At 43.6% G+C, this 15,737-nt stretch overlaps 1 protein-coding gene across 3 annotated transcripts; it reads left to right on the top strand.

Annotated features, from left to right (window-relative positions):
• Positions 1-243: 243 nt before the first annotated feature.
• LOC306694489 (GRAM domain-containing protein 2B) lies at positions 244-14,927 on the top strand. 3 transcript variants are annotated; one of them, XM_079157368.1, is made up of 13 exons: positions 244-393; positions 8,451-8,621; positions 9,217-9,283; positions 9,410-9,482; positions 9,572-9,675; positions 9,781-9,879; positions 10,042-10,113; positions 10,408-10,476; positions 10,651-10,747; positions 11,058-11,147; positions 11,455-11,560; positions 12,061-12,168; positions 12,609-14,927. In XM_079157368.1, the coding sequence occupies exons 1-13, from the start codon at positions 302-304 to the stop codon at positions 12,622-12,624; spliced, it is 1,164 nt and encodes a 387-aa protein (XP_079013494.1). In that variant the 5' UTR covers positions 244-301; the 3' UTR covers positions 12,625-14,927. The 3 variants fall into 3 exon arrangements, with proteins under 3 accessions (XP_079013494.1, XP_079013496.1, XP_079013495.1); XM_079157370.1 differs by lacking the exon at positions 244-393 and adding an exon at positions 7,272-7,512 and having other exon boundaries at positions 8,454-8,621; XM_079157369.1 differs by lacking the exon at positions 244-393 and adding an exon at positions 7,272-7,512.
• The last annotated feature ends 810 nt before the right edge of the window (positions 14,928-15,737 follow it).

Genomic DNA, 15,737 nt, shown 5'->3' with positions numbered 1-15,737 from the left:
ACATCTCAGAAGGTGACGACATGACTACCATATAAGGTAATGGGCGGTCGGTGAAAGCCAACTACCCCGTTTTGATTGGATAACCGGTATGACATGACCACTTTTCGCAAGTCGTCGGCTACGTTGATTGGACGGCTGACTTGGTCCGATTTGGGGCTCATTATCTTAATCAGCCGTGGATGGAGTGAGGAGGAGAGCAAAAAAAAAAAAAAGAGCCAGAAGCCAAACAAGAACGGTGTGGAGGTCTGGCGTGGAAGCGTCGTTTCTCTACACGAACCGGCGACCACTGGCTGAGGGAAGAATGCTTGAAAACAAGAGAGAGAGATTGAAAACCTTCCTCAGGAAGATCGACGAGAAGGCCATCGTCAAACTCAAGCACTTCATGAAAGAGAGGTGAGTGCAGTGAATGTGGCTGAACCGCTATCTGCCGGGTGAGCAGCATCAACGGGGTGGATGCTAACGGTTAGCATTTATTTCATGACAACAACCGATACGATTTGATAGCTTTACCCTTCTTATAGACAGTCTATGGTGTTACCTCATGTCAATGTAACCGTTTATTTAACACAGAAACGTGAAATGTGTTAACGTACGTAAATGGAGACAAGCGACGTCTTTCAGTTAATTAGTAGATCATGCTAGCAGGTTAGCACACGCCTCGCCGAAGATGTGTTGGCATTTAAATTGTCTTTAGCTAACGGTACAGTGTCACAGTCAATTACATCCTCTACAGTAATGGTTCATCTTTGGATTCTGACTTAAAACACACTCGGGAAGTTAGCCTTATTTCTAAAATATGGCTGTTGCGAGCATCTCTGCATTACAAGTGTAACGTTACATGAATACCACCAATATCGCAGCATCTGCACTGTTTTAGCATTCGCTTAACGTCCTATTGACTCTGCTAACATTGGTAACTGATTGAGGTGTCGCTGACACAATCACCTGACATCGATGGTAGAGCATGCCTCGAGACGGACTTGAATAACTGAGTAAAATGCGTATTGAAGATGGCCATTTATCTTTATTTTAATGTTAACGCGAGGCTTGTCTGCGAGGTGTGGTTACAGACACAATGCTAGGGTTTCTTTTCTTCTTGGTCCATTTCCATACAATGATTGGCCCACGTTATTGCTGTAAAGTGTTGTTTATGTCTATGTTAGTAGCCAACTAAACTAGTCCACGCAGTGTAAATAAACAGCATTACATATAGTAGACTGGCAGAAAGGGGAACTTGGTCCAGATGTGGTCGGTTCTTAATCTCGTCTATGCCTCCTTGCTTAAAAGAGTGCTTAAAATGTGGGTCAGATTGTCATCACCTTTTTGTCCTGGATTATCCAGCCCTGTTGAGATCCAGAGCAGACGAGCCTAGCAGACAACCACATTCAATCGTGCACTCTTTTAAACCTGCACATGTAGTGTTACCCCCAAGGAAACACACACACACACACACACACTTGTCACACACGGGACAAGCAAGTATATGTTTTCCCAGAACGGACTATTTTTAGCTCCCATGAGTCGACCACAGGTGGTACATGGTGTTATATAAATGCTCCCTGCATCTCACTGATGGTGCTCTCCGGCCTCTGAGCTTTGCCTTTCGCTTCCCTCCCCATAGATAGCCAGTACAAGAGCCCCACCAATCAGACTGGCCTGCTGCTTATCAGCAAAGCTATGGTGTGTCTGTAGTATGGTATGTATGGTGATTATCTGTTTCCACAACACACACACACACACACACACACACACACACACACACACACACACACACACACACACACACATATAACTATGTTGTGGCATTGTCAGACCTCATTGAGCCAAGTCTCTGACCATGTATGATCTACCACTATCCACTCTATATTCTAGTCAGTTTGTTCTTACACTTGAATCTCTCCTATGAGGATAAGAAATGCCAGACTAGCCATGTATTTGAACAAATGAGTACACCACATGCTTTAACACCGAGCACCTACTTGCTAGCTCGTCTTTGCATACAGGTTCGCCATGCACACAGTGGTGACATATGAATAGCCTTGTTTCGATAGGGAGGCCTCTTATTGCTGCAAAGCTTGCTTGGATGGAGGAGCCTGGAATAGGCTGGGTGGGGCCGCTATGCAGGCGCTCTGTTGGCTCCGGGAAGATGCTCGTAGTACAGAGCGTCCTTGCTGCTGTGGGCAGTGAAGACTTGTGTGGGTCTAAATTATGAGATGTGCTGCAGGCGCAGAGGAAGAGCTCAAGTTAGAGGTTTGAAAAGCCACATCTGCAGAACTGTTTATCGCTAAATGAAGGGGTGCATGCTGGCCAGTCACGGTTGAAGTTAAGTGCTGCCTCTGTTGGGCTGGTGCTAATGACCACTCCTCTGCTCTGGTCACAGAGCCAAGAAAAAGGCTGTATTCTTCTTGGCCGCTTCACCTTTTGGTACTCTCAGTAGCCTGGTGAATTCCACCACCACGTATTTGCCGTAGGTCAGTCACATGAGGCTATATGCAAGCTTATCTAAACGATTGGTGTTTGGCTAAGCTTTGATCACCAGGATAACAGAATAGTCTGTAAGTGAACTTTTTTTTTTACATAGTGTAATGATTTCAAGATAAGCCCAGTCCTTTTGACAGTGGGAACACTGCGAGTAAAATCACCTGCTGTAGACTACTTTCATTGAAGATATATTTTGTTTTTCCAAGATGGATGGTATTTCAGCCTTACGCAGGCTTATACCAGGTTTTAGAGACTCGTTTAGACTCAGTGGCTTTCGCACACGTCGTACTTGTTGATATGACACAGACGACCTGCTGTTCTGTGGAGCTGAGAGCAACAACATTCTGCTCTAGATTAATTCCAAGACCCCCCCCCCCCCTCCCCCTTGTGACCTTATTTTAAACAATTTCAAAAGTCAGGTGGAATTTTCCAGCCGCCACAACGCACCATGGATGTCCTTGAAAAGTATTTTTGAGCCGCCTTGAAGAAAGACCCTCTCTGTCTCCTGCGTCCAGTTAGCACTGAGGAAGTGGAGGGAGCTGCTGCATGCACGAGGCCACATGACTTCCCACTCGCACACAGTTGTTCTGTAACACATGTACACAGACACGCTCTGTTCCACTTGGCACACATGCACACACACAGTTCTCCTGCAGATTGAGGCCTGGCAGGCCACCACATGGCGTGTTGTTTCGCCACCACTACTAGCTTGCTTCCCTTCCTGGCTGCTCTGTCGAAGCTTACGCACACACTTGTACGTCCAACGTATTCATTTTCAAATGTTGGCTCGTCTTAGTTTCAAAGTAGGTAAAAAATGGAAAACAAACCACATTATCACAGATTAGGACTCTCAGATGCTGTTTGCGTAGTTGATTTTTTTGTTTACGTCTTTACTGTCTCATTTGGAGCAATGAAGCCCAGCTGCAACAATCTGTTGTTTTGCTTTGGAATCGGCTGGTTTTGATTGGCTGATGGGGGAATCGGCTGTTCTCATGACAAAAAAGGATCCACAACTCTCCAGGAGATGGTGCCCTGACGCTATCTGACTCTGCAAAGTCTCAGGTGATCTCACAGAGATTACGTGGAAGTGTAGCCTCGCGTCAGCATAGCGTGTGAACCTGGAGGCTCGTGTTGTTAGACCAGTAATGTTGCCTGTTGCAAAGCTTCTACACAAGCATTCAACACAGAAGCGATTTTGTCTTCCGGGTGAGTTCAGTGAAGCGCTGACGTCTGCAGCAGGACTCCCGGGATCATATGTCTCATCTCGGGACCGCAAACGGAAGCACCGTGACTCCCAGGGGAGTTATTCTGTCGACTGGAATGTCGAGCTAGTTTCCAATGAATTTCAACAAGTATGCCTAACTTTCTGCTTATTACCTTTTTCAATTAATGAAATTAAATGGAAAGAGACGTTTCCTGCCCTGTTTTTATATCGTTAAAGGGCCAGTCTAAGCATTACATGAATTTATTTTGTGCAATCCAGTATCTTAAGTTAAGTATTTCCACCATGAGTGCTTTTTCTAGAACAAAGATGAACATGCTATCAGGTGCCCTTGCACCACCTCACAAGCAATGTGCAAGTTTTATCTGTAGATAAAACGGAGACTTCTCATGGGTATGTACACACAGGCAGTGAAGTGAGGTGAGCGAACAAGGAAGCGTTGTGATGCAGATGTATTATCTGTTCAGTATACTCAGTAATTATCTAACTGGTCCGAGCCAGAAAGGGACCCCTGTGACACCGTCTTCCTGCTTAAATGTCACCGTGATGAACTGGTGTGTTAAGAAATGAATTAGACTTTCCCTCGGTTTGTAGTGATCAAAGCACCTGTCGATAAGCCAGCAGGAGGTTTGCTTTCAGGCTGGAGAACTCATGAGGCCACATGGCTGTAGAAAAGAGCGAACCGGTGCTGTTTTTGATTCTGCCAACATGTATTTATAACCCAGCTGTCTCACAGCATTCCTCCTGCAGATCAACGCCAGGAGGTGTACAGTGAAAACTTGGCAGGTGGTAGTGAGACAGGCGAGGTAAGGAGCAATGCTCGCTGGCTAAATATGGACCGACGTCACCCAGTGCAGTCGTACTTAATCTTTCTGCATGGCGCTCCAGTACAGTGTCACAGGTACAGCACTCAGACGAGGGTTGTGAATGAAACAGTCTGTTGCATTAAGCCTACAGTACGTAGTCTACTGAGTTCCTCTATTTTCATTCTGTAATCTGAGCTTTTCTTCCCATTTTGCCCTCTAGTCAAACACAACTATTCCTGTGTGTTCTGGCTCCATTAGCATGGTACACAAAGAGGATGCACTAGCTATTGTCATGAACATTTCAATGGCTGCTTCTAAAGCCACCCCCCCCCTGTTGTTATTGAGAAAAGGCTGTTGAATGTCGTCGTCGGGCCTTTTAAACTGAGAATAACCTGGCAGTGTTTCTATCATCGACCCCCTACTGGGAGGGCGTTTCAGGCTTAAACCCCAGTCTATTCTTCTTTTTTTACTCTATTCACCTCTCCTTCTCGTTGTCTGTCCTGCTGCGTGTTTCCGGAACCATCTTCACGTTGAACTCTGTGATGCTTTAAAGCGTTGCAGTAAAACAGACCTTTACACCCTTTGTGATTCGGCCGTCGGTGCTCGGGGTCCAAGTGCAAAAGATACAACTGCCGTACTCGTTGAGTTGCCTTGTCCGGTCGTGGTTACAAGCTTTTTAGAGATCGAGGGAGCGAGTGCAGAGAGACCTCCGTTGGTCATGGGCAGAGGGAAAGGCTTGTTGAACCAACAGGGCGCTGAGAATCTGGGAAGGTAAGGCTAGAAAGCAAATCCCCGTTTCTTTATTTTCAAACCGTATCAGATGAGGAAGGACTGACTTGAGCAACATTGATTACATGTAGTCTTATTATTTGGCTATCATTTCTCCCTATTTTAGTTTTTTCACCTGCCTGTGGGAACAACTCTTTAAACTTTCTTTGTGGACTTCTGTCATGGAGTCGTACAGAAACTGGGGATCAACAGTCTTTGTACCTGGAAAAATGTGTTGTTCTTTTCAATAGATCCTTTGTAAATCCAGGAAAATGTGCTAACATGGCAGTGGTCACAGTTCTGTGACTGTGAACGAGTGCTATGTCTAATGTTTTAACTTAACACCAGAGCGAATGCAGATAAAGAAACGTATCAAAGTGTTATGTGTTCGTCATGTGAGACGAGTTGTACTCTGAAGCGAGTCCTGATTCATATGCTCCTGTAACCTCGCGCATGTAACTTTTTAATCCGCTGCTGCTGATAATTTGATATGATTTGAAATGTCAAGGGTGGCAGTGCAACTTTAACCGACATTGATTGCGTCAGGTGGTGTGATGTAGCGCTCCAACAAGGAAGTAGGTCAGAGGTCAAGGCCTTTTGTCTGGCTGTTGCAAACCCATTTCAGGTAGTCCGCCTCCTGCTTTGTAAACATGAAGCAGTCCTTAAGAAACGCCACTTTTATGGAGTAAATCATTCATTTCACAATATGTCTTATTTTGTTTTCTCATGTTGTAACCTTTTAGTGATAACACGGTTCTTGTCACTCACCTGTTAACCTTTTGATTGCTTTGGCCTTGAACACTGTACGTTTTTTTTTAAAGCACATCCTACTGAAAGAAGCGAGGAGTGCAGGTCTAGCCTGAGTGTTACAGGAAGCGGTTTCAACGTGACCGTGTTAATGCTTCTGGTTAGTCCTGAGTAAAGAGAGGAAGTAGTTGAGAAAGTCAGTCAACAGTCTTTAAATACGGCCTATATTGCCCTGCCACTTTAACCCCCTGCCTCGTGGAAATGGCTCACAGACTAACACCTGGTCCCTGATTATGAAACACACATAATCAGTGTTTCATTGAGCCAAACACCAGCTCCACACACCTTAGCAGTTTTACTTGCCCCAAAGTTGAGTTTTAAGCATTTATATTTTAGAATAAAGGATACCTGTGAAAGTGTTGTTTACCTCTCTGGAGACAGCTACAATTAGCCTCCCACAAAGGGTTTTAATTTAGCATGGGTAATAACTGGCTTATTGAGCTTTAATGACTCTTAAAGATGTAAATCGATTCCACTACCCAGGAAAACATCTCTTGAATGGCGAAAGCTCTTTTTGTACTGATGTGAAGAAGTGTTGCTGGTCGGTAAAGACTTATTACGGAGTAGCCATCATTTCATGTTTGCCTCTCCTCCAGTTACTCAGGTGACGCGGTGCAGAAATAGTTTTTTGCAGCAGTGCAGCACCCTATATGCACTATAAGTAATGTGTATTTTATTAATATGCTGCCATCTAGTTGTTGAGTCAGTCGCTTTAATCGAAAGTCTGACTCGTTCTAATCCCCCGAAGTTCATGTAGGGAACACTTGAGGTTGTTCTGTCTCCGTGGTATTTCATTCGTTGCCTTCAGGCACACAGATAATGCACCACTCCTACATCGGTCCAGATGGGCCAGTCTGAGCACCTCACAAGTATGTGACCTCAAGTTTTAAAAGTTTCCAGAACAAATCCCAACAAGACAGGATTTTGATGTTTTTTGTCAGTGGAAAATTTCATTCCTTAAACATGTCGGTGCGTGTGTTGCGCACCGTTGAGTGTGTGTGGGTGTGTGTGTGTGTGAGAGACACGGAGAGATTGTGTGTGTGTGTGTGCGTGAGAGATTGTATACTCTCATGCTTGTCTAACTGTGGGGGAGTGGCCGAGTTTGACGTCAGCCTACGGAGTATCACACCATTCTTAACACAAAGTGGCTTCCTCTTACCAGCACACACTGAAATACAGTGGTTTTCTGGCAGCATGTGGCGAAAGATCTTGACTTAATGAGGACAACAACTCATCTTGGACCATTCAAAACATAAAGATAACTGTAAAAGATCTTTTTTGTGATCTTAGTCTTTTATTTTGTAACTTTTCCACTTCGATGGTGTGAAGCCAGTCTGTACGGCTTTATTCTTTCCTGTAAGAAGAGGAAATGCCTACTGTCAGTAGGTACATGAGTTTCCGTTCATCAAAGCGATTGAAATTCACCAGGTAAGCTGTTCTTTGTTGTTGTCTGTCTTTAGTCGTTGAGGGTGTTTTTTTGCTGAGATGAGGCTTAGTCTTGTGTAGCCTCATATTTGAGCTGCATCGTATTTGTGTCATAAGCTTTCGGTTCGTTGGACTTTTTAATGAATTTTCGGCTCGTTTGTTCCGGGTCAAGGACAGGCCATGGTCTCTTTAAGAGCACGCTGGCTGTAGTAAACCCTGCAACCTTCCTTTTTACAAGCCAGTTTATTCTTTTTTTTTATTGAAATGTAATATGTGCAGCGACTTGTCACTTTTAGAGCAGGAGTCTACCTTGATCAGCCTGTAAAGCAGCGAGGAGGTGGAATCGTACAGCCACAAACGGAGCACTGACGCAAAGGATATCAATAAAACCTTCCCAACACATCGTAAAGATAAACCCCAGGTCTGCTGGATGTCAGTCCAGTCATCACACAGCCTTTCATTTAAGTAGAGTGGAATATTTTTAGCTATTAAGATCTGAAAACAATGATAAGTAACCCAAACCCAAGGCGAGGTAAAGCCTGATACGTGCTGTTGAAGTTCAGAGTGTTTAACTCTGCTAATCTTTGGTGATGGACGATGACTGTGCAGGAAATTGTGCCGGGCGTCTTTGCACAAGAGTCATTTATAGATTATAGATTTATTATTCCGGTTGAGACTGTTGTTGATTTCCCACACTGACTTCCTCCGGTTTAATATGTTCTCATCAGTCAGATCTTTCATTTACGATCTGTGCTTAATGCTTTTAGCTTGGCAGTGTTTTTTCACATAGTAGTGAAATTGCCCGTAATTGTGGTCTCTTTTGCAATAACCTTGCAAGAGAAATTCCGCATGCTCATTGTACGTGCACATTAGACTGGCTGTCAAACAATATCTTGAATGTGGCTCAACCTGCCTTCTTTCTCTCTCCCCGCCATTTCCAGCAGCTACCCGGTAGAGAGCAGTGGTGGCGGGCTGCCAGCCAAAGTGAAGAAAAGCAGGAGCAGCTTAGGCAACGGCAGCATCAGGAAGGCAGAGACCAGGAAAGCCTTGAGTTTGGAGGCTGCCCTGCTCGACCATCAGCACAAAACCATCACCAGACAAGACGCCATCCGGTAGGACTGACGGGAAAATAATAAATGATACAAAATACCAGAAGAAAACAACTTTAAATGTGTTAAAACTGTTGAATATAATCCTGAACAAGCACACACAGAGGGGCCAAACTCAGCATTTTACAGATAATCATGGACCACTTTCATAGAAACACAGATCTACATTCTGACGGGCCAAATTTAGATCTTGAAACTGAAATATAAGTAGTGAATCAGATGTGTATTGCTCAATCTAGAAATGCAGTTAATCACACGTTGGACGTAGTGGAGACACGGCTACTCTGAACACGCATCACAAGACCAACTGGTGTTCAGCTGTGACACACTCATGACTGTGTGAGCGGCTCCTCACATGGTTCACATGTTTGAGGTAGATTTGTGATGTGGTATTCATCCCCACTGCTGCCTCTGTGACCGTGTAACTAGCCAGCCACTTTCAACACACATCATTTTGGATTGAGGAACATCAACACTAACCATAGTTCCAATTATTTTATTATCAAATATTTCTTTGACGCGGCCAGAAGACCCTGAGGTGTCAGGGAGTCATGTAGCGCCTCTAGTAAACTGACGGCTGTGATCGTTGTCTCCGCAGGTCGCAGACGTTCGATGACGACAACATCAGAGGCTTTGAGAGGACGGAAGGCTCCGGATCACAAAGTGTAAGCACACATTTGAAGAAATAGATGTTTATACTTGCCAGGTGGAAGTACAGGCCTCTGTGGTTCTTTTAGGACCTTTCGTTGAAAGATTTTTGCTTCATTTTCTTTTTTCTCTTTCTTTTTTAGAGTTTCATAAAGCACAACAAGACATTCCACAAGTTATTTCCAGACATTCCTACGAGTGAAGACTTGATACACGGTAGGTAAACCCAAAGGAAAGAGAGAATGCACGACTGAATGAAAGAACCACATAAAACTAAAGGTGTGTGTGCTCCTCTCCTCTCCCAGCATACATCTGTGCCCTGCAGAAGGAAGTGCCCTACCACGGTCGACTGTACATCACCGACACCCATGCCTGTTTCTACTCCTCGGTTCTGCTAAAGGACACTAAGGTAGGCTGACGCTCTGCCCTTTTTTACATTTGTTTTGTTGTGATATTTCCCCCCATTATTGCACTTTTCCTAACATTTTCTGTTTGTGGTTGGGCGCTCTTCCAGGTTATTATTCCAGTTTCCTGCATCCACATCGTGAAGAAGCAGAACACAGCTTTACTAGTACCCAACGCCTTGTCCATTCGCACCACAGAGGGAGACAAGGTCAGTTTCTCACCTTCTGCCCCACACAGCCTTCTTCTGATGGCCATACAGTCTATAAGTAGAGATGTTCAAAATCCAATGTATGTAATCTATTCAACGACTGTGTATTTGGTGGTTCCGATGGCTAATATTCCTTTTCTTATTTTCCCTCTCATTGTTTAGTTCCTGTTTGTGTCGCTGCGTAACAGAGAATCATGTTATCAGCTGCTGCGATCAGTATCTCCTCAGCTAGAGGTGAGTTGCTTTTTAGATCTTCAGAAGTTCTGCACTGGTTCATGTGATTTCAAAACAAAAAAATGTACATTTGCTCGTATTATAAGCCAATATTCAGTCAATAATGTAGTTGTGGAACTGTATAGAGTTTTAGAGTGGGAAGAGGGCAGCAACCCTGCTATTGTAACCTTGTTGCATATCTCTTTAGTTTATTTATATTATGATGATGATGATGATGAAACTATCAAAATGAAAGTTGCTTTTCAAAAATACAATGTCGAACAAGTCGAATGGAAACATTTCTCTGTGTTACAGGACGGCAGCACAAACAGCAGCCCTGTCTTCTCCTCAGCTGAGAACAGCTTTGATAAGATCAAACTTGTGGTAAGAGACCGTTTCACAATATAATAAAAACAATGTGTCGACGTTATCTTCATAGCGCGCAAATCCAACATATTTCTCGGAGCACATGTTGTCCTTTTATTAGCACTGAATGTGGATATGGCTGAATTATAGGATAGACCCGCATGTAACGGTGTTTCTCGCTCACCTCAACAGAACTCCAGCCAGTCCAGTCTGGACGACAGCTTCTACCACTTCGATGGCTCCGAGTCCCCATCTGTACAGGACCAGCCTCTGCACAGACCACACAGAGGTGAGAGGCCTTAACATTATGTGTACGTGCCAAACGGCAAAACCTAAATAATAAAATGTTACCTGGACCTAGAATCCTCCTATGATGGAGAAATCCAAACATTTCCAAGTAACCCACGGTGCATTGAAGTGTCTGCAAGAATCCTTTTGGAAAGTACATCAGCTGGATTAAAAACTGTTGTTTTTTCGGTGCAGTTATCTCTCATTCTCATGTCTGTTCAAGCCCGTTGACATGCAAAGTCCAAGGTCTGATAGCCGGCTGTCGCTGATTCCATTTTTTTTTTTTTCCTCTCTCTCTCTCTCTTCCTCAGAGGCGGTGCCTGATGGGAATGACCCGACTTTCAGGAACCTACACATGCAGCAGAGTGATAGCTCATCCTCAGAGGAGCTGTCAGTATCGGGTAAGACACACACACACGCACACACACACACACACACTGCAATTTAATACTAGATTCTTGCTGAGTCCTGGAAAAACTCTGATAAATCGACTAGCCAACCAGTGAAAGTGGCTGCTAGAGTAGACTGTCCTGTTAGGCTCTGCCATAAAACCTGGCTTGTGCTTGTGTTAGTTGGAAGATGTTTATGTTTGAATCTACAAAATGTGCATATATATATATATATATATATATATACACACTGTGCATTCGTAAGCTGCAACCTGCCAACACGAGAATGTTGATATTCATGCTGTATTTCCTTCTCCAGGTTCATATGGATCGTGGGTTTGGAATGTGACCGAAAAGGCCAAGTCCCTGCTGGTTCAGAGAGAGGCCAGCACCCTCAACACTCTACTCTTTATTTACTTGATTTTGTGAGTAGCACTTCCTCTCTATAGCAAGTCCCCTCTTCTTCCTTTAATCCAATGCCTTATCGTCCTTCGGGATTATTTTAACATGCTCCTCACTCTCCTCGCGTCGGTAACAAACTAGGTCATCTTGTCTGATACATGAAAGAAAATCCAAGCCTGACAACTTTTGAATTTGTTCTTGCACACAGTTACTGAACACCAACACACAGCAGCCCCTTAAACTACATTTGACCCCATTAATTATGCCCAAGACTCCTTTTCCCCGCCTGTTTAAATAAGTAGTTCTCCCGTTTGATGTTTGTACACTCTAGTGTTTATTGGCTTTATTAGCAGAGTGACATCCTTTTTTAGTACCTTCTGAAAGGACCATACTAATAAAGTGTTTGGCTATTGTTGGTTCCCTATGTACCTGCAATAAGCCAATATTATTGAACTTTATCACGGCGAACGTGTCTGCAGGAAAAAGACAATAAAGGTGACTCATGTGTGTTTGTCGGTTACAGGGTGGTGCTGCTGCTGCTGTCGTCCGGTTACATCGGTTTACGCATCGTGGCCCTGGAGGAGCAGCTGACCTCGCTAGGAGCTCTGTCTGAGTTCCCTTTACAGAGCGGGTGAGAAAGCCGTCTCTGACTAACAGCAAGCCTTATAGGGTGGCCAAAAAGATGGGAGCACAGAAGTTCTGCCTCACAACTACACAATGTTTTTAAAGATAAATTGAGTATAGTCGGCCTTTTTTTTTGTGCCCAGACAATCCTCCATTGGTGGTCAGTGTATTTATTAGAATACCATGAAAAACAAAAGACTGACTTCTTTCTCTTCCCTGTTACAAACTAATCTCTAATGTTTGATATGTTTGCAGAACATATCTAACGTTGATATTAATCTGGTGTTTACTTTGTTGTGTAATTGGCTTTATTCTCTCGGGGCAAATAGATTCCTGTAATAGGCGGAGCTTTGTTGCTAAGTAACGAAATCATTCGGTATAGTCGGGTGTGTTTAGTTTCCTTTTGATACGCACGCTCTCAACTGGTTCCCTCTTGTCTCTTCACAGGTACCAGGACACATAACACTCAGCGACCCAAGGAGAGATTTGGAGGATTATTTCGACATCTTCCAGCAGAACGCAGCCGGGGGAAATTTAATGTACTCGAGACTGCGCTGCTGGCGAGAGGAACAATGGGGCCAACCTGTGCAATTTCAGAGACTACTTGTTAACTCGAAGGGCTACACCTCCACCCAGTGCAGTAGACAAACGGACATGCCATGACGTGCCAAAAAGCGCACAGACACACTGCCCGGTTGCAGCGCGTCTGAAGTTCAAAAGCCAAACGGCTCTAACTTTAGCAAGGCGCCACGCTTAACCAAGTTGACGGGCGCTTTCTCGACAGAAACTGTTCCACATCTGAAGTTTATGTTATCCACCATCCTTCACACAGACGCCTGTGCGTGCAGTCTGAACAGGGCTATACCGATCAGCATCAGCCTGCTGTAGTACTTATTTATTGCACCTCGGAACACCAGAGACGTAGCGCTATGCATAACCAAAGATGCACCACTGTGCACGTCTTTTGCATGAGTGCACGGAGATGATTTCAAAGATGATTTTCTACTTACCTGTCAATTAATCAGCTCAATGCATCCGTCTCTGTCCCTTCGGTCGTGTTGAGTACTTCTCTCCGATTGGTTCCTGTCTTGAAATGCTGATCGCTGAAACCTCAAAAGCAGATCAGCCTGTGGAGGCTCGACACTCTCCTGATGGTCTCATCCGTTCTCTCTTTCTCCAATCAGCGGCGAACGCAGTATCACTTTCCTCGTCTTTGGCATGATTTAAACCAATTTAATGATCAATGATCAGAGGGTTCCCCCTCCCGCCTTGCAGCCTGAACTGCGGATGAATGCATAATCAATGCACAATTATTTACTACAATAGGACACGAGGAGGTTGTCGTCTCTGAAGCGTCGGTATGTTTTTGTGTTTAGCTTTTCTACGGCTTTGGTCTTCAAGAGTAGACTTAAAATGTGTCCTGTCCGTCAGTCTGGCCAAGTTGTGTTTAAAAGTACAAACCTCTCTCGTCGACGGGCCTCTTGAAGACCAAATGGCAATTCTAGAATTTTCAGGTTATTTAAAGTAGCACAAACGATGTATTTCTAATGTTCATGCATGTGTCTGCAATACCGACACTTGACTGATACTGTATGTGCACATTCTCGCTCCACAAGAGGAGGTTTTGCATCCAACCCTTGCTGTACGGTCCAAGTTTTGAACAAGCAAAACGAGAAATTTCAATATGCAACAAATTGTTATGCATGGCAAAAATGTAATTTATCTTGTGTGTGTGCCGTTTTTTTTTTTTTTTTTTTAAAAGGGGCTTGATGTTTTGTGGGGAAGAAATTGTTTAAGAAAAAAAAAGGTTGAGTGAAAGCAACGGCTCGATCGAGCGAGTGCACTTTAAAAAATGTGTTGTGCCTGTCGCAATCCAAGGCGTTGTGTTTTGGAATGAAAAGAAAATGGCAAAGCTGGCGTTGTGTGGTATCTGACGGTGCTAAGACCTTTTTTTTAAACTGTTATCACTCAGGGGTGGTGGGCACCAACCGCCACAGTCTTTAGGTCGTCATCTTTTCCTTTTCTCAATTTCAAAGTGCTTGTGATGGGTTTCACATGTCATACGTCTTTGGTGATTTCTCAAATGTACCTTTTTGAGAAAGATCACTACTTCTCTTTGAGATTCACCTGACTTCATCCGTTCAGCTGTTCTTTTTTTTTTTCTCCCTCCCTCCCCGTCTTATAACCCTTTTTAAACTAACCCATCCACGCTACATCTCCATGATCTAACATCACCCTTGTTGTGGAAGCTGTTCTCGGCGATGTGTGGCGATATGGTTACTTTTGCTCCATCCCATCTGTAGTCATTCTTATTTTCAGCCGAGGTTTTTGTTAACATGCCACGTACTGTACTGTCAGTTGTTCTAATCCCCCACAAGGGGGCAGCACACACACACACACACACACACACACACACACACACACACACACACACACACACACACACACACACACACACACACACACACACACACACACACACACACACACACACACACACACACACACACACACACACACACACACACACACACACACACACACACACACACACACGTCCACTCTCCTGGATGCAAGAAGCTCAATGATGAGTCAGCATTTGTGTGGGGGCTTTGCACTATTCAAAGTGTTGTAAATAATTTTCTATCAACTGTTCATGTCCTTAATTCGAATGGTCCTATAAATATATTTATTTGCGTTCTGTGTAAATCAAAGTAGTCTCTGTGAGATGACTTTGCTATTGTTCAAAATAAATCGAGTATTGCGAAGTAATTGACCTGTTGTGTTTTGTGTATGGAAAATGAACTTGATCACCTGAAGTTGTTGGGAGTGGCACCGGTAAATAGAAAACATTCACAAAACCCGTAATCCCATTTGTATTTAATTAACATTGCATTTTTTTTTTGTTGGTAATACCGAAACAGTAACTTCTAGAAGTTTTGACAGTTGCTGCAAAGTGTTTGCAGTGCAGATGTTCTGTGGTTTGACGGAAACTTGTTTTGAGTGATTTAAACTCGACTGTGAATCAGACTGAATCTGAAATACTGTGAACACTTGATACTAATTTATACTCTTGCTTTTGATATTTTATCATTCTTACATCTGTAAAAAGAAATCCATATTAATTTAGAAGTACAAATGCATCTGCCTTAAGTTTCCCAAATACATTTGTCTTCTATAAGATCTACATCTTCAAGCAATCTGGAGCTATAGTCCCGTTTCCTTATATGCCATGAATGAGCAAGAGGGGCCGAACCACTTATCTCCTGTTAAATGTGCTGTTTCCAGCTGTGGTGTTTAGAGGCATAAGACCACCATCTAGTGGAGAAACTCTTATACACACATTTCAGTTAAAAAACGACGCTGCGTTTGGAATGGGCATTTTAATTCTGATTAGTGGCACACACCACCCAAGGAATGTCAAAGGAAGTCCTTGTTATAGTTTTAGCAAAAATCAAAAATGGTTAATGTGTCATTTCATTTAGTGGAATTAAAAGTATTATGATTAAGCGTTTCTACCTTTTCATTGTTTTCTCCAAACCTGGAGACATTCAAAAATGTTTTAAAATAACATAA

This window comes from Pholis gunnellus, assembly GCF_910591455.1.
Source record: "Pholis gunnellus genome assembly, chromosome: 4".
NCBI classification, from domain to species: Eukaryota; Metazoa; Chordata; class Actinopteri; order Perciformes; family Pholidae; genus Pholis; species Pholis gunnellus.
The sequence above is the reverse complement of the archived record's forward strand: the minus strand, read 5'-3'. Positions and strand labels throughout refer to the sequence as shown.

Excerpts from the sequence above, each read along its gene's own strand:
- LOC306694489 (XM_079157368.1), top strand. The coding sequence starts at position 302 with ATGCTTGAAAACAAGAGAGAGAGATTGAAAACCTTCCTCAGGAAGATC. Across the intron at positions 394-8,450 it reads AAGCACTTCATGAAAGAGAG|CAGCTACCCGGTAGAGAGCA; the intron begins GTGAGTGCAGTG and ends CGCCATTTCCAG. Across the intron at positions 9,483-9,571 it reads GAGTGAAGACTTGATACACG|CATACATCTGTGCCCTGCAG; the intron begins GTAGGTAAACCC and ends CTCCTCTCCCAG.